General features: G+C 45.4%; 2 protein-coding genes across 2 annotated transcripts in view; both read left to right on the forward strand.

Annotated features, from left to right (window-relative positions):
- S100A9 (S100 calcium binding protein A9) overlaps positions 1–27,838 on the forward strand; it is a 442,604-nt gene that overhangs the window by 28,682 nt on the left and 386,084 nt on the right. The window lies entirely within an intron of this gene.
- Positions 3,587–8,817, forward strand: SMCP (sperm mitochondria associated cysteine rich protein). Its single transcript, XM_012791293.3, has 2 exons — positions 3,587–3,759; positions 8,222–8,817. The coding sequence occupies exon 2, from the start codon at positions 8,242–8,244 to the stop codon at positions 8,566–8,568; it is 327 nt and encodes a 108-aa protein (XP_012646747.1). The 5' UTR covers positions 3,587–3,759; positions 8,222–8,241; the 3' UTR covers positions 8,569–8,817.

Consider the following 27,838-nt stretch of genomic DNA (forward strand, 5'->3'; position numbering starts at 1 on the left):
GTTCCAATTTAATGGTGAGTACATGTGGTGTTTGTTTTTCCATTCTTGTGATACTTCAATTAGAAGACTGGTCTCCAGCTCCATCCAAGTTAATACTAGAGGTATTAGTTCACCATTTTTTATGGCTGAATAGTACTCCATGGTACACATATACCACATTTTATTAATCCACTCACGTATTGATGGGCACTTGGGTTGTGTCCACATCTTTGTAATTGTGAATTATGCTTGTATAAACATTTGAGTGCAGATGTCTTTTTGATATAATGTCTTTTTTCTTTGGGGTAAATACCCAGTAGGGATTGCTGGATCAAATGATAGGTCTACTTTTAGTTCTTTGAGGTATCTCCATTGTACTTTCCATAGAGGCTATACTAGTTTGCACTCCCACGAGCAGTGTATGAGTGTTCCTGTCTCTGTGTATCCATGCCAACATTTGTTGTTTTAGAACTTTTTGATAAAAGCCATTCTCATTGGAGTTCAGTGATATCTCATTGTGGTTTTGATATTTTGAATATTAAATAAGATTATTTGAAATTTTTTTCTAAACTGTATTGTATAAAATGCTTATTTTCAATAAATTAGAGGATCTGTTGATCTCTTGCCAATTAATTTCATTGTCTATTGAGTTCTTGGATTTTGCTTAACATGTTTATGTGTACATTTCTCTCAACCTCTTGTTCCTTTGGCTATTTTCCTGGTTTACTTTTCTTCTCTGTCCCTTTTTCTTCTCTTTCACTCTGTTCCCTTGATTGGCCATATATAACTGCGTGCTAACTCTATGCCAGCAATCTTTTAAGATGTTATAGCTCATTACAAAGAACTATGTCTATCCACATTTTACAGGCCAGGAATCTAAGATTAAGTAATTTGTTGAAAGTCACAGAGCTGGTGTACTATAGAACCAAGCTCTATCTCTAAGCTATCTGGCTGTAGCAGCAGATCAAACAAAGAGATAGAAACCATGGAGTAAGTTAGACAGAGGGAGTTTAATATAAGAATTACTAACAATAATAAAAGAAAGAGTAACTATAAGATAAAAGGAAAAGGCTAAGAGAGAGACCCAAAGAAAAACAAAAACTTGGATAGGGTTCATAGCTCATTGGAAAAGGTGCGGTTCAGCCACCAGAGAGCAGAGTTCTCCGGCTTGTTTAGACTGGGCAGGGCTGGAGTCGCTTGGCAAACAATGAGCCATGTTCCCCAACACAGGGCAAAGCGGACATCAGGAAACTGCAGATACCCGGATGTGAAGTGGGTTTCCAGGCGGCAGCAGGGATGAAAGGACTGCCTTCAGGCACGCAGGCTACAGGGGGGGCTTGGAGAGAAGGCTACAGTCCTGTGTAGATGACCTCCACCCCGTCTCCATACACCTCATCTCCATATAGCTCATTGTGTACAGCTCAGGCCAGGTGGGGGCTCTGGTTTCAGGGTGGGAAGGCTATGAAAAGGTCATTCTCACGTGGAGGTTGCAAGGAGACTAGGGGATCTAGTTCCAGCCCCAGGCCTGGGGCAGGCACCATCAGATGGCCACACACGCCCACCTCTTTCTTCTGCAATTTCCCTGAAATATCCCTCTAACACCCTATACCAGGAAAGAGTAACATCATCCTCACTTTAAAGGGGAGATGATTCAAGGAGTTCCCTTGTTTATCCTAGAGCATATATCAAAGGGTGTGTTTGACACTGAGAGCCAATAAATTGATAACAGGCACGCTCACTCTCTCTCTTGTTCATTCACACCCATCCCTCCACCCCCACCCCCACCCCACACACACACAGTACCACAGAAATTTTTGGAATTCATATGTTAGATAAGTCAACTAAAGGGGAGCTATTGTTCTTGTTTTCGGACTGTTAAGGGTGGCTGTGTCCCCACCAGGAGGCAGTAAAGCTAAGTCTTGAACTAGATGCAGTAGTCAAGAATTACTTGAAAATTCTCATACTATTTCATTACCTTGATGGGCCTTATGAATTCTTGCTGTTGGTGAGGCTAACTGGGTCTGAGGAGGCAAAAGGGACGGCCACCTAACTGGAGTTGGGACCCAAGATGTAGAGTGGAGTTGGGAGAAGGGCTGTGATACTTCAACCTCTCGAAAGCAGAATGGTGACAGAGAGGAGGTAGTCCCAAATCCCACTGGAGGACAGTTAAGGGCTTGAGTTAAAGCCTGCAGCTTTAATTTGGGGTCCAATTCACCTGGTAGGACACAGAAGTTGTTGCTGATGGCCTAGCTACTCCCTTCCAGGCCTTTCAGATGTCCCTTTCAGAGGACAACAAGTGGATGCAAATTCAGAAATTATTCACAGACTATTCAGAATATTGATGAATAGAGATGACCCTGTCCTGATCTTGGTGACAACTGACCTCAGAGGTAAAGAACTTACTAAATGGCCCCAGGGGTGGCTCTAGAATATGCACATGGCTGAGGGACAGCAATCAGGGTGGCCCAAAAGCAGCCAGGAGATTGCCTAAAAGCCAAGACATGGACGGTTTGAAAAGCCAGTGTATGAACAGAACTTGGATGGCGTGGCTAAGGTGTATGCACGCATGCACACCTGAGCTCCCTCATGGTCAGGATGGAGCTGGGAGTAGGAATAGAACTAGGGTGGCCCCCACAGGTGAGGAGCCTCCATTTATGTTCTTCCCAGTGCCCTGCAAATGTTAATGGCAGGTCTGCTTTCTAGGAGAAGATAAGTTCCTAGTCACTGTCCTCAAAGAGACCATACTAGAAGAGGAAAGGAAGAGAACAAATGTAACCAAATGCCTCTCTTTCATCACTATTTTAGGTGATTAAATTGATTCAGTTTCAGAATCAGCCATGTGCCAAGTGCTGAGCCAGACACTAGGAATATCAAAGAGAATGAAACAGTGTCCCTGCCCCTGACAGCCCCAGTTTGTCCTCCGTTTAAAACCTTTCACTGGTTCCCAGTGAACTCAGGATGAAGTCTAAACTCCTTCTTTTGGCATACAAGGCCCTAACCAACACAGCCTTATATACTTTTGTAGCTTAATTTCCCCCATCTCCTTACTCCCTACTCTGTTCCAGCCACATGGGGCTTCTCCCCCAAACAGTCCACACTTTGCCATCGCTGGGTCTGAAAATGTCCCCTCAGACCCAACCCCACGTCCTACTCCCTAGCTCTGATTGCTAAGACCCAGTTTAAACATCACTTCTTCCAGGAAGCCTCTCAGAACCCTAAACTGGACCCACACACAGCCATGGCACCGTGAGCTTAGCCTACCATCCTTCTTACCACATAGTATCAAAGTTGTTTATTGACTTGCCTTGATTTTTTAATTAGATCTTTGAAAATGTGAACTACATCCTATTGAGCTACACTTCAGTTTTTTGGCCGGATTCTGGTAGATAGTGGACACTCAATACAAATCTGTACTTTAGGCTTGTGTTTGAAGTGACAGAATGCTTATTATGGGTTAAAGAGTTTTCTTTCAGGAAATAAACTAAGTGGGTCAGACCCTCCAGCCAGCAGGGGGTGCTGGTGAGTCAGTCTGTCGCTCACAGTCATAGAGTCTTGGAGACAGAATTATGATGTCATAGAGGCTTACCTAGACTCTTGCCACTAGGAGGGGAGGGGAACCCACCTGGCTCAGAAGACTTTGACTCTTGTTAGTCATGGACTCACTAGGCTGCTGAGAAAGATCCATCACATCTGCTAGACCCAGTCAAGGGAAGACAGCCTCCGTGAGAAGTCAAGCATGAAAATCGTGAATTGAAGAGTGTGTGTGTGTGACCAGACCAGGTAACACGGAGAAACCTTATCTTTTGGGTTTTCCTCCCATGGCTTGTTCATTCGTTCATTCAATCATTCATTACTTATTTGCTTACTGAGGCCAACATAATATCATGCAGTTTGTTAGATACGAAACAGTGGCAGGCAAGATGGCGAGGACGCCTGTGCTCATGAAGCCAGCACAGCAGAGAAGTCAGACAAGTAGGGAAGTAATGACTATTATGAAAGGGTGATGGGGAGTACAGGGGGCTCCAAGAAAGCCTGTCCGGGAGACAGAGCGTATAGGTTAAGGAAGTTTTCCCCCTGGGAGTGCTGCTGTTTAAGTGGAGACTGGAGGTTTGAATAATACTAAATGAGGTTGTGGGGATGGAGACCAGGGAATGGTGTTTGAGGACAGGGCAGAACACATTCAAAGATCCAGAAAGAGGTGAATGGGATTGCAGGTGCCTAATCAGAGCCCGTCTGAGGATTAGCCTGAGAGGACGTGGCTGGAGGTGAGGCTGGGCTGGTGGTCAAATTTCAAAGAGAGGTTAGTGTGCTTTGCCAGGACCTTCATGACCTGGGTTTGGCTCTACATGGATTCTCACTAAAACAGAGCAGTAGACCTAAAAGGATGGCCCTGGCTCTGTGCCACAGGTGTTATGGCATGATCTGGCAGGTTTCCTGGGGCAGGCAGTGTGGACCTTGGTGAGGAAGGAGGGAATATGGGACTTGGGGAGAATCTTGTCCTAAGGAGAGGAAACTGTCTCGCAGGAGGCAGGGTGGTACAGGAGGCACGTTTGTTGGGTAGGAGCCAAGGATCTGAAGGTAGGAGGGTTCAACGAGGGTTAACCATTCCTGGATTAAAGGAGGAACATCTGTCAGGAGGCCAGTGACTAGAGGTGATTTCTGATTAAAGGAAAGCAGGCACTGTCCACCCGGCAGCAGCGGGACAGTGGAGACAGTGCTGGCTCAGAGGGCAGGGACCTGTGTCCAGGGTGGGGAGGCTGCTGAGGGACTTAGCATGGCCCTACCCAGGCCGCAGGGAACAAGGCTGACTCCCGACCTGCTCTCCATCTTCCTCATGGCACAAGCTCCACTTTCAGGACTTATTCCTAGGACCTGACCACAGGGCACATGCTTGGAGCCTCTGTGGGGGAGCCCCTGGATGGGAGTCCCCAGTGCACTCAGATGCTTCCACACCCTCTGGTGGCTGGGATGAGATTTGCTTCTGTAGAAACAATCCAGTCTGTACCTGGAAGGATGGATCCTACAGAGCTGGATTTTCCCAGTGGCAAAGAGACTCTGAAGGGTCAATTCAGGGCACTGACCATCAGGATAGAGAAAGGTAAACCACAGCTATAGAAGGGGAGAGGAAAGACAGAGATAGAGTGAAAGACCAGAGAGCCATGGAGAGGCGGAGAGAAGAAGTGGTGAAGGAGGCAAAACCAAACACAGACAGACAGAAACAACAGAAAATGAAACCTGAAGGGACTCGCTCTTCCCCCTCCCCGCTCAGAGTCTGGTCTTAGGTATGGCCCCTGAGGGAAGATTCAAACAAGGAGGCAGATATCAGGGTCCCTGCGCACACCCACACTCATACCGTACAGCTGCCGGGGCACCAAAGGCATGTGTGTGTGCACTCTCCCCCCCCCACCCTTTGTGACATAGCTTTGAGCACAACAATGGTGGTCGACAGCAGGGCACTCATGGCCCTTTGCTCTCTCCTTTGACCTGTTTTTATGCTGATACGTCCAGGTCTCATTTCCTTTCTCTGTGCCTCCCCATTGCTTGGCCGCTCACCTGCCTGTTCCCACCCAGGCAAGCCAGGGCTTCACAGGGCAGGTCTCTGCCACCTCACTCAGCCTCTTTGCAACTTCCCCCGACCTGGGAGGAGGGACTGTGACTTGTCCTCACCCCCACCCTTTAGAAGTCTTGCCCTTGTATCTTTCTCTTAAAACAGGAACCCTCTTCCTGAAAGGCAGAATGAATCCTAGAATAACTGGCAGGAAGCGAAGTCACAGATGAGTCAAAGCCAACCTCCCAACCCAAGAAGTCATTTTCCCCTTTCATGCAGGAACTGCCCCGACCTGGTTCTGGCTACAGCCATATAGCCAGGGCTTGGGAGTATGGAGGGTTTAGAGCAGGTAACAGGGTTTTGCAAGGTGACCCTTCCCAAATTTCTCTCATTCCTGGTGCCCTGGTTTAGAAAATTCAAAGCATAGGGGGGCCTGTGGGCATTTCTGCCAGGTGACCCTCAGACAGCGTCAGGGAACACAGTGCAGCCTCCTTGGGCACAGGCCAGGAGTCTCCGACAGAGAAACCCCAAGGCGAGGAGGCTCTGACAGTTCAGAAAGCTGAAGTGGAGAGAAGCTGGGCTGGGGCTGGGTCACGGCTCATCAGTTTGAAAGTTGCTGCTTCCATGGGTGGAGATAGCAGCCACACCTGACTCAGTGGGACAGTTTGTACAGCACGACCTGGATTTAGGTGGATCCCCAGATGAAAAGGGCTGAGTCTAAGGGCCTGACACCCATCATTTAGGATAGCCAAAGCCCTGGGTCTTCCATAGTCACAAGGGCGGTTCAGACAGCAAAGTAGGCCATCTGGCAGGTGTCCTTTAATAACGATCTAACTGGAGAATCCTGCACACCCTGCGGGAGAATGATACAGATTTCGGTCCTACAGGCGTGAACCTCAGGAAGCCTTTGATGTGAGGAGGGATTTGTAGTTCCTGTCCCTAAGAGTCCCTCTATCTGGAGGACACAGAAAAGAGCAGGACAAAACAGCAAGAGATGTGGCTTTCTGCATCGGACAGAGCATCTGGAGCATGTCTGGCAGGAAGTGGCCGATGGCAGGGCGGCAGGGCAGGCATGGGATGGAGGGCAAGGACGGAGCCACTGGGAGGAGAGGAGCCCACAGCTGAAGGAGGCACTGCTGTGAGCTAGTCACACATAATTTAAAAGGCTCATGAGTGAGCACAGTAGTCTCAACTTGATCCAGCTAAACAGCCATCATCACGAACCTCTAGGTCTTCCTTTTGTGCACCTGTGCTTACACACGGACACATGCATACATGTGCGTGTGCGCGCACACACACCCCAACATCGATACACAGGCATGTGTTTCCTTAGAGGACAGCCCACCGTAGTAACTGGTTCAGTTTTTAAAAAACCAGTTTGGGGGAGAGGCTTTTCTCACCAATCCCATGATTGCACCTCAGCTGTTGTCACTCCGAGTCCCACACCCATTTTTTCTGCTCTATGACAGGGCTCTGACAAGCCTGGCCCCTCCCTCACATGGGTGCATGGCTGTGGGCTGAGTCCCCAGTGGGGGGGGTGGTAGGTGCTCATTTCTCTTCCTTCTATATCCCCCCAAAGGCTAGATAGCTACCCTGCTCGCTGCCTGCTGACTCCTGGCCACTTCTAGACCCTTTGTCCTGGTCTGGGGCCACAACAGTGGCATTCATTCATTCATCTATGTGCCATAGGAGGGACAGGGTAAACCATAAAGGGGCTACCCCAGGGGTCCCAAATTGGGGCCTAAGCCTAGGGACCTTCCCGGGAGGACTTAATTTCCCAGGGGGAAGAAGGGTCGGTTGACAGAAGCAAAGAAAGAGTTGTTTGGGTTTTTTCTACTACTAGAAGAATCAGGAAATTACAAAAGTTCTGAATGGCTGAGTTTGAGGACACCTACAAGGTCCAATTTCTCCCTCCTCAACCTCACCACTGCCCTTTTATAGAAGAAGAGATAAAAGCCCAGAGAGGTGAAGAGAGAGCTGCCCGAGCCCTGTGGCTGGGGGGTATAGAACCAGGCCTGGAAGTCAGGTCCTGTGATGCCCAGAGCAATGTCCCTTCCATTCTGTCTTGCTGGCCCTTCCCCACCAGCAGCTGACCTCTCATGTCTCCAGTGCAAGGGGTGAGATGGAACATTCAGGAGACGTGTGACAGGTGGTCCCCCTAAGTATACCTGGGTCCCTGGGTGCCACATCTGAGACCAGAACAAGCACATGCTTGGGCCTGGGGTGGAGGTGGGGGGAATGAAACCTGGCTTGAATCCACTTATAAGCAACTGAGGTAGATCTCCGAACTTCATTTGTCCTCATACGTAAGGAGGGGTCAAAATGCCTACGTCTTAGGCTGGTAGCAATCATTACATGAGATAATGTTCGTGAAGTACCTGACACTTGACTCAGAATCAGTCTCCTGAGGATCACACTGCTTCTCATTAGAGAAGAGACCTGAGGCAAATTTCTTACATATTCTAGTCTTTTGATTCTTTATCTGGCAAATGGTTCCCTGGTAAGGAACAAACATACTGACATATACAAGGGCACAGATTTATGGGGCTGGCTGTGCCCCCTGCTTTCCTAACCCTGGTCTGAGTCACCACCCTGAAGATGGATGTGTCCAGGGGTTAAGGAAGGAGGAGGGGATTAAAGCAGATACTCAGCTTTCCTGCTGATGACAAGATTCTTCTCTCTTTTTTTTTCTAGGATCTCCAAATCTCCAGAAGATGTGTGACCAACCAAAATGCAACCCATGCTGCCCACCAAAATGTGTTCGATGCTGCCAGCCAAAATGCAATCCATGCTGCCAACCGAAATGCCCTCAATGCTGCGTCCAGCCAAAATGCCCTCAATGCTGCCAGGCAAAATGCACTCAGTGCTGCCAGCCAAGACCCCCGTGTTGTACTCGGCCTAAGTGCTGCTGTACAGACCCCAGGCCCGAGTGCACGTCCTGTGACAAAGAGGCTGATTCCAACTCATCCGAAAACCAGGGCAAGGGCTCTCAACAGCAGCCCCAAAGTCCAGGTTCGGGGCAGAAGAAGTCAAACAAGTAGATTGTCTCTGGAGCCATGTCCCCCACTTTGTAGGGTGGGGCATCACTAAGGATCTAGCTCAGTATGTTTAGAAAAGCTGCTTTCCCGTTGACTACCATTTCCACCCAAGTAGAGGCCCTGACTCTTTTCATAGCCACCAATTCTAGGTAAACCTCCATCTGGAAATGTAAGGTTGAAAAGGCAGGAATTATCTTCCCTAGTGATCCTGACATTTAGACAGCACAGAAATAAAGAGCAATGAAAAAAGAATATTGCCTTCCTTTGTTCCTTTATTTGCCGGGGAAGCCATCTCATCAGTCTGGCCTAAAGTCCAAGAAAATACTCTGGGCATGTCCTGAAGGACCAAGGAGCCAGAAAACTTGAGTCCTGGAGAACAAGCCCTCTGCTGAGCTAGAGTCCGATGACTGACTCAGCGTGGTTTTAAAATCAAAGTCTTGCTTTCCAGGAACTCCTTCTCTTCCAGTGAAAGGAAGATGGTTGGTCACCCCAAGTGCAAGAATCCTAATCTCTCCCAGGTCCTCAGTACCACCTTGGACTCCAGACCAAGCAAGAACACATAATTCCCGGGGAGTAGGGGGGGGATTCCACCCCTTCCCCATTCCCAGTATTGTAGGGGAAGGTAGAGTTTCCAGGACTAAGCAAAGCGCTGTGACTGGAAGCAGGCAGTGAAGTCTTCTGGCAACAGCGCTGGCTGCATGGCAGAGAGCAGCAGTCACAGCGCGAGTGGTTCAAACTCTTGGAGGCTCTATTTTCTCATGTGTAAAATAAGGATGATGTTACTTACTTCAAAGAGTTTTTATGAGAATGAAAAGGGATAATTCATTTAAAGTGCTTGACACAGGGCCTGACACCTAGTGGGTAGTCAATACGGGATTCCTCTGCCATCGGGGCCTTTTCTCACTCCAAAGGAGCCACCATGCTTCCATAATTTGTCCCCATCAGTCCGGATGGCCAGGTAGAAATAGAGAAATCAGCCTCATTTAGCACACTTGCAAACTTCAATTTTTACTGCTTTTTTTTTGGTGTATGACTGACTGACTGACATATCACCTCTAAAATTTTTGTAATCCCCATTTGTATTCCCTTCTTCACACCTCTCCCTGCCAACCAATCCCTAGAAAACAACTGCTCTACTTTTTGTCCCTAAAAAGTAGTTTGTGTCTTCAAAATTTTACATATGTAGAATCACACGATGTGTAATCTATTTTTTTTTTTTTTAAACGCTGAGGATTTATTCTTTCAGTGCAGGTCCCTTCTATTCTTAAATGCCACATACACAAACTAGCTGAAGACTGCAGTTTCTATTTTGGTAATAGCATCTAGGATCTAGTGAAGTGTTTTTCAATTGCTTGGAATTTCAAGTTGAAATCACTCTATGATCTCTGGGCTACAATTGAATGTTGTGGCAACAGGCAATAAAACAATATTAATCGTATATATCCCCATCAGAGCTTTTGAGTGACTAGGTATATTGTCAATGAGCAGTCATATCTTTTTTTTTTTTTTTTTTTTTTGAGACAGAGTCTCACTTTGTTGCCCAGGCTAGAGTGAGTGCTGTGGCGTCAGCCTAGCTCACAGCAACCTCCAACTCATGGGCTCAAGCAATCCTGCTGCCTCAGCCTCCCGAGTAGCTGGGACTACAGGCATGTGCCGCCATGCCCAGCTAATTTTTTCTATATATATTAGTTGGCCAATTAATTTCTATTTATAGTAGAGACGGGGTCCTGCTCTTGCTCAGGCTGGTTTCGAACTCCTGACCTTGAGCGATCTGCCCGCCTCAGCCTCCCAGAGTGCTAGGATTACAGGCGTGAGCCACCACGCCTGGCTTGAGCAGTTATATTTTTAAAGGCATCATTTTTTTCTAAACCATAGGTCTCAACAATGGGCTTAAAATATTCAGCAAATATGCTATAAACAGATTCGCTGTCATCCAAACTTTGTTATTCCCCTTACAGAGCATAGACAGAGTAGATTTTGAATAATTCTAAAGGGCCCTACCATTTTCAGAACGATAAATTAGCACTGGCTTCAGCTTAAATTCATCAGCTGCATTAGTCCCCAACAAGAGAGTCAGCCTGTCTTTCAAAGCTTTGAAGCCAGGCATTGACTTCTCCTCTCTAGCTATAAATGTCCTAGATGGCATCCTCTTCCAACAGAAGCCTGTTTTTTCTACAATGACAATCAGTTTAGTGCCACCTTTATCAGTGATCTTAGCTAAACCTTCTGGAAAATATGCTGCAGCTTCTTTGTCAGCACTTCCTCCTTCCCCTTGCACTTTTATGTTATAGAGACAGCTTCTTTCCTCAAACCTCATGAACCAACCTCTGCTAGCTTCCAAATTCTCTTCTGCAGCTTTCTTGCTTCTCTTAGCCTTCATGGAGTTTAAGAGAGTTCTGGCCTTGCTCTGGATAAGGCTTTGGCTTAAGAGAATGTTGTGGCTGGTTTGATCTTCTATCCAGACCACTGAAACTTTCTCCATATCAGCAATAAGGCTGTTTTTGCTTTCTTATCATTCGTGTGTTCTCTGTAATAACACTGTTTTGTTTTGTTTTATTTTTATTATTTTTTTTTGAGACAGAATCTCACTTTGTTGCCCAGGCTAGAGTGAGTGCCGTGGTGTCAGCCTAGCTCACAGCAACCTCAAACTCCTGGGCTCAAGCAATCCTTCTGCCTCAGCCTCCCGAGTAGCTGGGACTACAGGCACGTGCCACCATGCCCGGCTAATTTTTTCTATATATTTTTAGTTGGCCAATTAATTTCTTTCTATTTTTAGTAGCGACAGGGTCTTGATCTTGCTCAGGCTGGTTTTGAACTCCTGACCTTGAGCGATCCGCCCACCTCAGCCTCCCAGAGTGCTAGGATTACAGGCGTGAGCCACCGCGCCCAACCTGTAGTAGCACTTTTAATTTCTCTCAAGCACTTTTCCTTTGGATTCATAACTTGGCTAACTATTTAGCACGAGAGTCCTAGCTTTTGGCCTATCTCAGCTTTCAACATGCCTTCCTCACCAAACTTCATCATATCTATCTTTTGATTTAAAGTGAGAAACATGTGACTCTTTCCCTTGAACACTTAAAGGCCTGGCCTAATTTCAATATTTTGTGTCTCAGGGAACAAAGAGGCCTGGGGAGAAGGAGGAAGATGAGGGAACAGCCAGTCTGCGGAGTTGTCAGAACACACACAACATGTATCAATTAAGTTCGCCATCTTCTAAGAACTGTATGCTAACCAGTTGCACCTTGGAGCTACATATTGGCCATCTTATGTGGATGCCGTTTGTGGTGCCTCAAAACAATTCCAGTAGTAAGATTAAAGACAACTGATCAAAGATCACCATAACAGATATAAAACCATATTTAAAAAGTTTGAAATATTGTGAGAATTGCCAAAATGTGACAGAGATGGTGAGCACATGCTATTGGAAAAACAGCACTTAATAGATTTGCTGGATGCGGGATTGCCATAAACCTTCCAAGTGTAAAAAACACAATATCTTGAAGCACAATAAAATGAAGAAAGCATGCCCATTTATGGTGGAATGTACGGACGAAGCTGTATTATTTTTGTGGGAAGAAGGGAGGAGGAAAGCGTATGGATACCCAGTTGTTGTTCTATTACTGTTTGTTGTAGGCTCTCCTTTCTCTATTGAAATGCCTTTGCATCTTTCTCAAAAATCAACTGGTCATATTGGTTTGAGTTTATCTCTGTTACATTGATCTGTTTCTCTGTCCTGGCACCAATGTTTTATTTACTGTAGCTTTATAGTAAATATTAAAGTCAGGTAATGTAGTCTTCTAATTTCAATGTTTTCAAAAGTTGCTTTAGCTATTCTACGTTCTTCACACTTCCATATTAATTTTAGAATAAACTTGTCAATTTAAAAATATTATGCTGGGATTTTGACTGGGACTTATTAAATTTGGAGGTGATGAAATGGACATCTTTTCCATTTTGAGTCTTGATTCATGAGCATGGAATAGCTCTCTATTTAGGTCTTTAATATTTTTTTTAAGTTTTATAGTTATTGGTGAATAGGTTTTGCGCACATTTTATTTCCTCTAAGTATTTCATTTACTTGGATCATATTATAAATGTTGTTTTCAATTTTGGTTTCTGATTATTCAGTTAGTGAACAGAAATACAATTATTTTTGTATATTAGTTTTGAGTTTGGTGGTATATAAGTTGTATATTAGCTTTTTAGTTTTTATAGCTTTCATGTAAGTTCCATAGGATTTTCTACATAGATGATCGTGTCATCTGATTACAGACTTTTAGTTCTTCCTTTCCAATCTGCATGTGTTTTACTTCTTTTTTTCTGCCACTTGAGGATATTCTTTATTCTGCTTTGCCTGAGAGTGTGTAACAGAAATGAATGTTGGAGTTTGAGAAATGCTTTTTCTCCATCTATTGAGATAGTTGATGGTTTTCCTTTTTTAGTCTGTAAATGCAGTGAATTACATTGATTGATTTTTCAATGTTTAAAGAACCTTGAATTTCTGAGATAATTCAATTTGATATCATTTTCCTTCAACCTGAAGGACTTCCCTTAAAATTTCTTATAGCTTATAGTCTTGCCGGTGTTAAATTATTTCAGCTTTTAAATATCTGGAAAAAAACTTACTTTATCTTGATCCAAAAAAGATATTTTGCTGTATATAGAATTATAGTGTTACACTTTTTATTGTTGTTGTTGCTATTTGTTTCTTTGCTTTTTCTTTCAGTACATATTAAGAATGCTCCTCCACTGTTCCCTGGTTTGCATTGTTTCTGTTAACAATAAGAAATTTCCTCTTATTCATTTCTTTTTCCCTCTGTAATATGGCTTTCCTAGTGTGATGTATCTATTTTTCTTTGGCTATTTTTATGATTACTTGTCATTTGTTTGAAGCAATTTTATTGTCATGTGCATTGGTATAATTTTCTTCATGTTTCTTGTCCTCAGGTTCATTAATATTCTTGACTTTGTGGATTTGGAGCACCCTCTATTTTGAAAATTTTCAGTGATTTTCCATCTACCCCATATTTAAGGTATTTCAACTGTTCTTATTTTAAGGGGCTTGAAATTTTCCCACACCTCACTAATGTTATATTCCTCTTTGAGTTCTTTCAGTTTTTGTTTGTTTTTTGGTTCCCCCCCTTTATGTTTTATGTTAGATAATTTTTATTGCTATGTCTTCAAGTTCACTAATATTTTCTTCTGTAGTATCTAATGGACTATTAATCCCATTCAATGTTTTTTTTTATTTTAAACATGTCAGTTTTCATCTCCATAAGTTTTTAAAATTATACCCCATATCTTTACTAAATATGTTGCATAGTTCCTCCAGCAACTTGAGCATATAGAATGAAATTATAATATAATAAGTGTCTATATGTCCTCCTCTACAAATTATATGTCTTTTCTTGGCTGTTTTGATTTTTCTCTTATTATTGATAATATTTCACTACTTCTTTGCATGCTGGGCAATTTTCAATTAGAAGTTAGACATTGTGAATTTTATCTTTCTGAGTGCTGACTATTTTTGTATCCTTAGAAATATACTTGAGGTCTGTACTGGGATGCAGTTAAGTTACTTGGCAACAGGTTGATTCCTTCAGATCTTTCCAAAGTATGACCAGAGAAACATTTAATCTAAAGGTAATCTTTACCCACTCCTGAAGCATAACCCTTCTGAGTATCCTACCTGATGCTGTGTGAATTATAAAGTTTTCTACTCTGGCAGAAAGTATCCCTGGCCCTGTGGGCCTCAGGGATTTTTTCTTCTAATTCTTTCAGGTGGTTCTCTCTCCTGTCTTGTGTAATTTCCTCGCATGCTTATCAGTACTCTGCTTAAGATGCAGGGGAACTAAACCATCTACAGATTCTACAGAGTTCTCTCTGTGTGCAGTTCTCTCCTCTCTGACGTCCTGCAAACTCTAGCTTCTTTGGCCTCTCAGCCTCCCAGCTCTGTGTCCTGAACTCAGAGAGACAGTCAGGTGCTGTCTAGATTTTCCTCCCTGCACAGCAGCCTGCAAACTCTCTCTGAGCACTGAGCTAGAACAATCACAGGGCTCACCTCATTTGTTCCTGTCTCTCAAGATCCACTGTCTTTCATTGCCTGACGTATCTAGTATCTTGAAAACATTGTCTCTTGCATTTTGTCTTTTTGTGTGTGTGTGTGGAAGGGTAAATCTCATTCCTTTTATTTTATCTTCACCAAAAGTGGCAGTTCACTTTATTTTTCTAATCATTTGATCATTTGAGCATCAAATAACTTCCAGATTCTATGTGATACCCCTCAGACATCTAAATAAATAAATCATGTCTGTATTGTGGTACTTACAGTATAGGGAGCGAGACAGGTAAGCAGATACAAAAGGAGTAAGTGCTGGGATGGTAGGAAACATTTTTTCTAACTCTAACAACCTAAGCCTTGCTGGCAATAATATCCTTTCTCCAGGTATCTCCTTGGGCTTTTTACTGAGTGCATCCTCATGCAGTGAAAATCAAAGACAGGTGCGCTGTGCTGAGGCTGCAGTGGGTATGAATCTGGTCGTGGGCTGGGTGCCAAGGTTGACATGGCTCAGGAGGCTAAAAATAGGGCTGGAAGCTTTTAAAATACGTGGTAATGAGGTATCTTGATCTCTTCACTAAACACTGCTGAGAAGCCCTGAGGTCGTGGTAATAAATATTTCAAATAGGATGGAAGATCCCTAAGATCCAGAGCCCCAGGCTGCCAACCTGCTCCTGAATCAGAGAACAGGCACCCTAATATACGACAGTGGTCCACTCTGCTCTGAGAGTTTGTGTGTGCGGGCAGTGAGGGAGGAAAAGCCAAAGAAGCAGTTTGAATCAAGTGGAAAAATTTCAATGACAGAGGATGCAAATTAGGAAGGTGTTTTTTGAAGGCCAGTATGACCAATGTTCCTCCCAGTACTGGATCAATTGCTGCTTGCTTGGTCAAGCACTTGATGAAGTGGTTGAATTGCATTCAGGACAAAAAATACAAAGTGTATTTTTTATTTTTAAATTTATTTTTATGGGTATATTAATATCATACTTTATTAATTCATCAATTGATGGACATTTGGATTGTTTCCACTTTTGGGTTATTATGAATAGCACTGTTATAAACATTTGTATACAAGTTTTTGCATGGATTTGTGTTTCCATTCTAGGGGTAGAATTGCTGGGTCATCTGATAACTCTATGTTTAACCTTTTGAGGAATTTCCAGACTGTCTTCCAAAGTAGCTGCATTATGTTACATTCTCATCAGCAGTGTATGAGGGTTCTGATTTCTCCACAACCTCACCAACACCTGACATCATTTGTCTTTTTGATTACAGCCATCCTAGGAGGTGTAACATGGAATCTCACTGCGGTCGTAATGTGCATTTCTCCGATGGCTAACAATGTTGATCAAATTTTCATGTGCTTACTACCCATCTCCTTTGGAAAAATGTTATCAAATCTTTTGACCATCTCCACGGGGTCCTTTGTCTTCTGTTTAACTTTTTAAGAAATTGCCAAAATGTTTTTCCAAAGTGCTTATACCATTTTACATTCCTGTTAACAATATATGAGGGTTCCAGTTATTCCACATACTCAAAAGAATAATATTGTTGGTTTGTTTGATTTTAGCCATTATAGTGGGGATATGGTGATGCTCACTGAAAAACATTTTTCTGGCCGGGCACAGTGGCTCATGCCTGTAATCCTGGCACTCTGGAGGCCAAGGCAGGAGGATCACTCAAGGTCAGGAGTTTGATCGAGACCAGCCTGAGCAAGAGTGAGACCCCATCTCTACTAAAAAAAAAAAAAAAAAAATAGAAAGAAATTAGCTGGACAACTAAAAAAAATACATATATAAATATATATATATATGTATATATATATATAGAAAATTAGCTGGGCATGGTGACACATGCCTGTAGTCTCAGCTACTCAGGAGGTTGAGGCAGTAGGATTTCTTGAGCCCTGGAGTTTGAGGTTGCTGTGAGCTAGGCTGACACCACCACACTCTACCCTGGGCAACAGAGTAAGGCTCTATCTCAAAAAAAAAAAAAAAAAAGAAAAAGAAAAAAAAAAAGAAAAACATTTTTCTAACATTTAATGATGTTACCATCTTTTTATGTTCTTATTTGAAATTTATGTATTTTCTTTGTAGAAATGTCTAGTCATCCCTTGCCCATTTTTCTTTCTTTTTTTTTTTTGCTTTGTCTTTTTTTTTTTTTGAATTGTGAGAGTTCTTTACATATTTTTGGATATAAATCTTCTATCAGAAATTATTTGCAAATAATTTCACCCGGTGTATAGGTTGCCTTTTCATTTTCTTAATAGTATCTTTTATAGAGCAAATGCTTTTAATTTTAATGAAATCTAATTTGTCAATTTTTTCCTTTATGAATTATATTTTTGGTGTCATATATAACAACTCTTCCCTAATTCAAGGTTATGAAGACTTTATCCTATGTCATCCAAAACCTTCCTAAATTTAGCAACAACAACATTAATCTATAGATCCAAGAAAGTCAATAATTCCCAAGTAAAACAAATACGAAGAAAATTTTACCTAGACACTTCACAGTCAAACTGTTGAAAGCCAAAGAGAAAATCTTAAAAGCAGTAAGAGAAAAACAGCTCGCAAATACAGGGAAACAGCTGACTTCTTATCAGAAACAATGGAGAGAGAGGTCAGGGTAATGATACAAAGTGCTGAAAGAAATCAACTGTCAACCAAGAAATCTATGTCCATAGAAACTGCCCTTCAAAAATGAAGCGTAATATAGTGAAGATGTTTATTCTCTTCAAATTGAATTAGTAAAATTGCAATAAAAATCTAAGCATGATATTTGTAGATATAGAAAATCTGGTTCTAAAATTTATATGGAAGTTCAAAGGAATTAGAATAGTCTAAAATTCTGAAAAAGAATAAAATTGGGGGACTTATACCATCCAATTTTAAGATTTACTTAAAAGCTACAGTAATCAAGACAGTGTAGTATTGGCAAAGAGACATATACAAAATGAATGGAACATAGTAGAAATAGATCCACATAAATATAGCCAATGATTTTGACAAAGGTGCTAGGACAATTTAATGGAGTCAGAATGGTATTATCAGCCATTGTCACCAACACCTGTTATTACCAGCCTTGGTAATAGGTTATTACCCACCTGTTATTATAGCCTTACTAGCAGGTATAAAGTGATGTCTGTCTGTGGTTTTGATTTGCATCTCCCCGATGGCAAATGTGTTGAGCATGTTTTCATGTGTTCGCTAGTGATTTGTAAAGCTTCTTTAGAAAAATGTCTAATCCAGAAAGAAAATTGAACCTCAACCTGAACTTCATACCTTATACCAAAGTCCATTATGAAGTCATGAATTCAAATAGATTTTTGATCTGAATGTAAACTGTATTTTTAGATACTGGTATCATCTTCACACAACAGAGATGCTCATATTGTGTGGGGGGTAGAAAAGTGTGATAGCAAGTTAACCACAGAAGGCTGGGTCGTCAAGCCTCAGCCTGAGGAAATGTTCCTCCTTTTCAAAGTAAAACCTCACTGCAACTTGTCTGGCTGAAGATTCCCTCCCCTACCTCAAGAAGAGAGTCTAGAACTGGACCCTAAGAACAAAGACTCTTAAGTTTCTATGTGGGCTTTTCAGATTCATTGCAGAGATCTAAAAGCTTATGCTTTTTAAAAAGCAGTCTTAAGTCACCATCAGGGATGAGAGGAAAAGGCAGGGAAGAGAAGATCCTACATTGCCTGCAGTGAAGCCAGAGCTGACTGAGTTTCCAGGAGCTTGTTATCTTCTTTTGTGTCATCAGGGACGGTGACTAGATATCAGAAGTTACGTTTATTTATGGGAAAGTATATTTATATCTTTTTTACTTGAGTAGAATGAGTAGACTCACTTCTGCAATAAGTATTTAGGAAGGTGACATATTGTACAGACTATGTGCCAAGCCCTGTTCCAGGCATTAGGGAAGTCGAGGAGACTGATACAATCAAGAGCCCACTCCAGGAACTGACCTTCGAGTGAAGCAAGGACACAGTAGCTAATTTAAGTTCCCATAGTGATTAGTGCTGTCATGAGTCAAAGAGTGTGGTGGAGTGAGGGATCTATTTCAGATAGAATAGCCGTCTCAGAGAAGTGACATTTTGGACAGAGATTTGAATGATCTGAAGAAGTGAGACATGGGGATGTTTGCAGAGAGAACAAGTGGGAAAATCCCAAGGCTGGATCCAGACTCTCCACAGGTAGGAGCTGAGGAACGGAAGATGGATTGGAAAGGAGCAGGGGCTGAGGGACCGTAGGGGCATCGTGGGCATGACTCCATCAGTAACAGCTCCCTGGCAGAGGAAGGGAGGAGTCATGAGCAGAGTGTAGAAGGAGCTGGAGAAAGATTGTAGCACTGGCTATTGTCCCATTGCTCTGTTTCTATATATATATATATATATATATATATATATATATATATATATATATATATATGCTGTCTATCTTTGCTGTTCCGAAGTCCTCTGTTCTCATTCACTATTGAATCCACTCCAATCTGGCTTTCATCCCACCACTGCCTTAGGCTCCCTATGTCAAGGGAGGTCACTAAGGCCTCCAAGCTGCCTAATCCAATGGGCATTCTTAGTCCTCATCTTTTTATAATGAAAAAAAAAATTAGTTGACAGAGATTGTATTCAAGGTGTACATGTGATGATTTGATATACATATACATTGTGCAATCAGATTACTTAGCACGTCAATCACCACCTATGCTATACCTTAGATACTGGAAACTTATACCTGAGAGTATACCTGAGAGTTTGTACACTTCCACCAACATCTCCTCATTTTCCTTACTCCTGGCCCCTCGTAACCACTGCTCAACTCTCTGCTTCTGTAATGTTGACTGAATTAGATTCCACATCTTTATAGCATTTGCCCCGATTTTTTATCCTTTTCCTCGACAGGGTTTCCACCTGTCTTCTAGAACATCCCACTCTCCTGCTGTATTTCTTAATGCATTCCCTGATCTTTCCCTTCTCAGTTCTCCTGACTTGCTCCTTCATATCTCCCTGATCTCCTGACATCCGAGTGATTCAGGGGACAGTCCTGGAGCCTCTCTTCTCTTTCCTCTCCATATTCATTCCCTTCATGATCTCATCCTGGCTCATGGTTTCAAATGCCATTTATATGCTGATGGTTTACAAATTTATATCTATGGCATGAACCTCCCTCTGAATCCAGGACTAGCTCTCAATTGCCTACATGACAACTCTACTTGGATGTCCAATGGGCATCTCGAACTTAGCGTGTCTCCAAGCTCACTGCCAATCTTTCCCACAAAGCCGTCCCCTCCTGTGGTCCTCCCATCTCTGTTAATCCCAGCTCTGTAATGCTCCATCATTACGGTCACCCAGGCCAAAGACTGTTGAGTCATTGTTTGCTCTCCACTTATATCTAATCTGTCAGTAAATCTTATTGGTTCTATGGTCAAAATATATCTATAATCTGACCACGTCTCCCCACCTCTGCTGCTACCACCCTAGTCCCAAGCCCTCACTAAGTTCCTGCAGTTTCCTCTTGCAGTTCCTCTTGCTCCCACGCCTGCCAGAGAGGTCCTCTCGGAACCAAGTCAGAGGATGTCACTGCTCTGTGGCTTCTTGTCTCATCCACTATAAAAGCCAAAGTTGCTACATGATTTCTCCCACTGCCCACCTCCTCCCACTCTTCCAGCCTCATAACTCTTTCCCTCGCTCACTCATCCCCGTTCCAGCCTCCCTTCTGGTTTCAGAACATTCCTGCTGCAGGGACGTTGCCTGTGCTGTCCACACTTCCCCCACTGTCCCCACGCTGACCTCCTCGTTTTCTGCACGTTCTTCCTCTGAGGCCTTCGCTGGCTACCCCATTTAAAATAAACAACAACCCTTCCCCTGGCGCTCCAAAAACCTATTAATAATTCTTGCCGTATCTTTCTACTTAGGATTCCTTAACGCTGAACATGCTTTATATTTCAGGGGTGTGTTTATTCTGCATATTGTCTTCACCCACACTGGAATGAAAGCTTTAGCAGGGCAAGGACTTTTGCCTGTGTTGTTCAGCGCTGTACACGCAGGGCCCGGAAACAGGTATGCAGGAATCTCTCAGTAAACAGCAGTGGAACGAAAAGTCAACCAATAGGCCAGAAGGGGGGAAAGTCACCTCCAGCTGAGAGAATGGAGGGCACAGGACACAGAGCTGAGAGAAGGTGAAATCAGGAGACCTGCCCTGCCTCCCTGTGTCCCCTCTTGGACTATGTCACTGTCTGTAAAGCAAAGATGAATTGGGTGCCATGAAGGCCTGTCCAGCACCAGCATTCTCAGACGTGGACCCCACGTGGGTGGGAGGTGGTTCTGGGGTGCCTGGGCCTGCGACGCCTGGCAGAAGTGCTACAGGGGAGGGTGAGGCCGGGGCCCGGCAAGCACACACTTGCCTGGGAGCAGAAACGGGCCTGCCCATCCCCCATGGCACTCTGACCTCCCTCTCCCTTTCCTGCCCACCGCGCCCAAGCAGGCTTTCTAGTGAAACCTGAGTGGCAGGAAATAACTTTGCAGCTTCTCCAGCAATTTCCATCTTGCCTGTCTTCTGGCTTGCAGCTCTCCTGTCATCCTCTATGGCAGCCTGGGCTATTCCCCGGACACACGAGGACTACAGTATCTGTCACACTCGATGGGCATCTCTCCCCTCAGCAGGTGCTGGGTGGCCTGGGAGCAGCGAGACCCCAGCGTGATGCACTGTGAGCTCTGGGAACATCAGCCCGTTGCTGCGCTGCTCTGAGCTCAGCTCCTCACCTGGAAAGCGCAGAGGGTTAAACGCGGGTTGACAGCACAGTGTCTGGCAGAGAGCAGGCTTGGAAGAAGGTTTGTTTCCTTTGCATTCTCCCCTGTACTCTCTCCAGGGAGACTTTCCCAGCCCTGGCTCTGTTCAGACCTCCATTCATGCAGGGTCTAGTCATGTGAGCGCTCACTTGGCATGGCACTGAGTTGCACCCGTCTCTCAGTTTCTGTCCCTGTCTCTCCATCAGACCAGGAGTTCCCTGAGAGCAGCAGCAAGGTCCTCCCTAAATATAAGGCTTCCTGAGTCAGCGGTCGTGTCCCCATCAGACTGGGAGGACAGGCCAGGGCTCTCCCCAGCACCCTGGCCCATCGGGGGCCTCAGAGGCCTGCACTTGCCCTGCCTCTCAGCACTGCGACCTGTTTCCATGGGACGTGTGCTTTAGGGAGGAAGGGACAGGCACTGTCTTCTACTTTGGACCACACCCACTCATCTGGAGGCCTGGAGCAGTCACACAGCTGCACGACAAATAGTCCACAGATGCAGAGAACGGATACGGTTCAAAAGGAACCACGCTGGGACTAACTAGTTCACAGGGGGCTCACCAGGACCCAAGCCAGGAAGGAAAATGCCAGTAACTAACACCTGTTGGTGACAGTCTTCTCCTCCAGGACCAGATATTTTGCCCAGACCCCAACCCCACCCTCCCCCACACGTGTGCACACACTCACACACTCCACATGAACATGAGATGCCTCTGCCTGGCTTTCAGGAGTAACTGTAGGAGCAGTCACGCCTCTCAGGAGGGGGCTGAGGCAGGATCAGGTGTCCCCACCTCTCCCTAATTAGCAAGTAGGATGAAGGGCTGGGGAGTGATAAGCCAGGAGGCTGGGCCCAGTCCTGGGAACATGCCTGCTTCTGCTTGCTCGCAGGGCAATTGAAGACAACTCTGGGGGAGGCTGCATGGCCAGACTTGGCCTCTCTGCTCCCCTTTTGTCCTGTGACTGCCTCTTCTCTCCCTTCTGAAACGTCCCTCTCCCATTCCCTACACCAAGGGACCTGCCTCTCCTGTCCCTGCCCCTACCAGCTGTGCACCCCCACCCCCACCCCCTTGCACACAGCCCCCGAAGTCTCATTCTACGTGCTTCCTCCCCAGCTGTCCCCCATTCTGTGTGGTTGGCAGAGTCCTTACCATCCACCTCTGACTCAGTGTGCTGTGGCTGTGTGACCACTCCTCGCTCTGTTACCTGGATTCCTTTTTCCACATCAAATTTTGTCTCAAGCTGCTGTCTCTCCTCTGCCCACACAGGCCCTAGGCTGCCCGGGTACCCTCACGCTGCAGGAATGCTAACCATCCTCATTTCCCCAGGAGCCCACTGCAGGGGAACAGTCAATGCACACAGGGCCTCGTGAAACGCAGCTCTGAAAGTTAAAGCTGATGAACTTCGAAGACCTCGCGTCCTTAAAACTCTACCCTTAGGCAAGTAACACGTGGTGTTCCACCAGCAAACATTTGCCATGACACCCAACAATAAAACAGCCAGTTTCCTGAGAACAGCCTATGTGTCAAGCATGTATATTACCTCTCCAAATCCTCACAGAACTCTAAGGAGGGATTTGCATCCCCATTTTACAGACGAAGAAACTGAAGGTCACAGAGGTAAAGTGTCTTGTCCAGATAGGAAGACACACGGGTGGGATTCAAACCCAGGTCTGTCTGACTTCAAAGACATTTTCCGTCCTTGTAGAGTAACGCTCCTCCAGATTGGGTTAGGCTATGGCTACCCAAGATGGGAATATGAGATCTCCTGGCCTAAGTCACCTTGAACTCAAACACCAGGACCAGCCAGGAACTGGAGCTCTCTATTCCCAGGACCAATGAGGACCATCCCAAGGATATTTTGGCTGAACGAGAGCCAGAGAAAACTGGCGCTTCCTCTAGAAAACCCAGAACCGGCCATGTTGGGTTAAATGATTGACTCAGAGCAGGAAAGTGTCTTTGAAGTCACCTGGTAAAGCCTGTCACATAGCCATCAGTTGCTTGAGCACCTAGGAGGGCACCCTGGTGGGGAAGACAGCCCCACACTGGAGGTCAGGACACATGGGTTCCAGTCCAGCTCCACACAGCCTCACTGTAGGCCCCTGGGCAGCTCATGTTCTTGCTCCAGACTTCAATCCTCATCTGTCAGAAGAGGGAATGAACCCCAGTGGAGGGACCAGGCTGGGTAAGAAGCTCCTACGTGTTAAGTAGCTCCTACACTCTAAGCTACCTGAAAGCAGGGACTGTGTCTGTTTTTCATTCATCACTCTGTCTTGCACGTAGTAGAGGCTTAATAAATATTGCTTGGATGGATGCATCAACTATAGTAACAGCTGTATCTTGTGACCTGCTATCAGGCAAGGGCATTGTTTCCATTTTTTATGAAGGTGAAATTCATATCACATAAAATTAACCATTCCAAAGTGAACAACTCAGTGGCATTTAGTACATTTACACACTGTACAACTACCAACCTATCTAGTCCATAACATTTCCATCACTCCACAAGGAAACACCATACTCATTAAACGGCTATACCTCATTCTCCCCTCCTCCCAGTTCCTGACAATAGCCAATCTGCTTTCTGCTTTTATGAATTTATTTATTCTGAATTAAAATTATTATTGCTATTAATTATTGTTGTTGTTTATAGCAGTTATTAGATAGATAGCTAAGAAGCTCCCATGCACCCGGCAGGGCGAAGCATTTCCCATGCTTTCTTTAAGGACCCCTCCACCTCAGGCATTCTGCTGTCTTCTGGCAGAGAGAATCAACTACAAAGAATGTGATGTCCCCAGTGATGATCCCAAGTGGTAGGGCATAGCCTTTAGTCAGAGGAGGGGATACTGAGCATCTCCTTTCTCCACTACTGACATTTTTCACACCTTTACTCCTCTTGCTGCCACCAAGAGCAGAGCTGTGGCCATTCTGCAGCTCTCAGATATAAAAGCAAGGGCCAGCATCGGAGACTGAGAGTGGGAACCAGCGATCCACGAGACCCAGGAAACGAAGCCAGAGGAGATGCAGGATAGGCAGCGAAGTCAGATCAGACAGTTACACCCAGAAGCCCAGAAAGGAAAAGTCAGCCCTCTTGGCCCTTCCGTGGTGTCATCCCCCTTCTTTGCCTAATTCTGTCCTGGAACAGCAGACAGGCACAAAAGATAGAGAGGGGCCAAGGTCAGGTTCAGGAGGCAATGGAGGAAAACAAAGAGGATTTGAGGTATGTATGGGAGGCAACAGCATGGGCTGGAGATTGAGACGCGGTGGAGAAGAGGAGGCCTATGAGTGGGGAGGAGGCCAGCCCAGAGCACAGGGCAGTGGCACACACTGAGGCTACCAAGGTGGGACTCACCTTCCCAGGACCATCTGTCATCACCCCATAGTGGCACCTTGCTAAGAGATGTCCCCAGCATCCCTTCCCCAGGACAGTAAATTGCCATGACAAATTCCTTCTGCCCCTCACGACTAAGCAACAGTTCAAATAGGTTGCCTCCCTCGGGAAAGAGAGAGTCCAGCCAGTTTCTGCATCTGAAAGAGCAGTAGCCAGGGCCTCCCTGGGCTGGGGCAGAGCTGGGGTCAAGGCCTCTCCATGTGTCATGAGATATGAGCTCATCCTCATTATACTGGGCGGGGGCTAGACAGTTACCCAAACTGGTCATGTGGACCCTGGAGCCCCTGAGGTCATTCACACAGGTGTGAGACACTCTGTCCTCGCATGCCTGTACCCCAAATAGGACAACCTGAGGGGGCAGCATGGGGCCTCTGAGCCCTAGAAGGGTTCCTCCAGCTCCTCTCCTGTACACACACATGCATACTCCCTCAGCTTTATCCTCTGCCCTCCTTCCCACACCCTGGCTTTGCCCAGCGGTCAAAGGCTCACACACTCGTCTTCTCCTCAAAGCTTTCATTATGCTATGAATCAGAGGGCGGGAGGCAGATCTGGCAGATATTGGGCCCCTGGAAACCCATAAGACCGGTGTGACTTCCCTGAGCTGAGTCTGCTGCCCTGGCACTGACTGCCACGGGCTGGGGTGAGGCAGATTCCCCCCATGTGAGGTCAGCAGCGGAGCACAAGGGCACCGGTGCCCATGTGAGGATGCCTGGTGAGTTCTCCAAGGCAGAGTCAGGGGTGGTGCTTTCTCTGGCCCAGAAAATGGCACAGTCCCTATTCTATGGGGGAGGCAGTGTGAGGTCCCTGGGTGGGCTCAGGGGACAAAGAAGGTGCGAGAAGAGGGTAGCATTCCAGAAACCAGAGGCCACCTGTAGGGCCTCCATCTCTCTTTTCAGACTGAGCACCAGGAACATGGTAAAATTAGCACTGTAACTAGATCTGCTTGTCTGTAAGGAAAACTATGGAGAATCAGGACACTTCTCAAAATTAGCCCCAGTGAATATTGTCTTCATATTATTCTACTATTTCTTTTTTGATTGCATTGTAAAGAAGCAAGTTTAAATAAAGATGTCCATAAAATAATCTATTAACTAATGATAACAAAAATAAAAGTCACAATTCAGTTTTGTTTTTACACAAACAGGCATCAACACTAAAATGTTCAGTAGTAGGGGATGAGCCCATTAGCAGAGGAAGAGCAGGTGCCCAGCCCCGAAGTGGGGAGCTCTGGCTTTGTCCCTGGAACTGAGCGTTCTCACTAAGGCAGGAGTACATCTGCCAAGGAGATAGCAGCTTGAGCCCAGGCCCCAGGGGAAGGCAGGAGCCATGTACCCCAGGGCCTTTTAAACCATGGCAGTGATTTTGGATTTTATTCCAAGTGCACTGAGTCACCATTGATGAGGGACATGTTCAAATCCCCACTCTAAAAGATTTTTTAAGCTAATTATAGAGAATGGTTTTTAAAGGCAATGGACAATTTGGTTCTGGACTTTATGCCTTTATGCATCCTAAAAAATAATTACAGAAAGTGTTTTATCACCACAAAAAGCAATAATTATTTTACACGTTGTATATATTTGATGCTGTATCTGTGCCTAGAGGGGGCCATGCTTTGGAATTTTTATGAACATGGTATTCTTGGGGACTTCTGTAACTACAGCCTTGGGCATGGGGACTGGGCAGCCCTTGGCACACAGCAGCAGACCCCTAGAAGTCTTCTAGTTGACTCTAATTGGCCTAAAGTCAGACCCTCCTCAAGACAGAATTTATTTCCACACAGAATGAAGTTATGGATATGTTCTGAGAGAGGATGAGCTCATGGCCCAAGATGATGACCCATATTTTCATCCCTTCATGAGAAGTGACTCTTTCCATATCCTGCACATCCCAGAAAGACACATAACTTTCCATTCCATGCTCTTGGAAATAAATCCCCCATCCTACTAATGAGAAAAAACCCATTTTAAAGGTAGAGAAATTGAGATTCAGAGAGAAGGATGCCTCCCTCACCCCCGTCACCTCCCCTGTGCCCAAGTCAGATGAGCATCACAGGAGTACCCGAGTCCCCAGAACTCTCCGGCCAGGCAGCCGCTGTGTGTCCCTGGGAAAAGGGACCCTGAGGGGTTTGCTGCCTGAGATGCCTGTGGTGAGTCAGGAAGGGGCTGGAGGAAGTTGACCAACAGGAGTGGTGAAACTAGTCCATCACCTTCATCCTGGAAGGAGGCCAGGCTGGGCGCGGTATAAAGGGTGCCCTGGCCCCCGCTGGGCTCAGCACTCCACTGAAGCCTCTGCCTCGCCCAACCAGGAGCCTGGTAAGTGTCAGTCGGCAGAGCCAGGGCTGGAACTGGGACGTTGAACAACCCCTGTTCTCATGGCTGGTGGTGGCCGGCCTAGGTGGGTGTGGGCATCGTTCTGGGGCTGGTCTGGCTACCTTTCCTCCTGGGGGCTCACGTCGCTGTCAGGAGGGGAATGTGCCGTGCTATAGAAACGCAGAATGGAGATTGTAATCATCTGTGTCCCATCTTTTCTTGGGATTGTATTTCAGATTTCGTGTGTGTGAGAGAGAGAAGTAAGGCAGGGAGGCAGGGCGGGTAGCAGCCAATTTCTTTCCTAAAACTCTTCAATTTGGGCTGACCACTATTGTGCCTTCTTTTTGAGGGCTGGAGTTCAGGGAAAGGCTTGTAACTGTTGGCCGTGCTGCACACAGAGGGAACTGCAGAATGGGGGTCTATTTGGAGACACCCAGGCAGAGCAGGGGCAGAAAATCCCCAGCTTAAAAGTACAAGACTTGGAAGAACTACCTCCAACTCTCAGCAACCTTCCAGCTCCACCCAGCCCCACCCCAGGCACGGTGACTGCAGCTAAACCTCAGAAGTCAGGAGAGAAAGGAGCTCTGAGATGAATAGGCCAAGCTGCTAATTTTACAGATGAGAAATCTGAAGCCCAGAGGGACAAAATGACTTTCCCAGGAACTTGCAGCATTTCAGTGGGAGATTTAGGTCCAGAATATGTCACATGATTGCAGGCCAGGGCTTGTG

Source organism: Microcebus murinus, chromosome 2, assembly GCF_040939455.1.
Source record: "Microcebus murinus isolate Inina chromosome 2, M.murinus_Inina_mat1.0, whole genome shotgun sequence".
In the NCBI taxonomy this organism is placed as follows: domain Eukaryota; kingdom Metazoa; phylum Chordata; class Mammalia; order Primates; family Cheirogaleidae; genus Microcebus; species Microcebus murinus.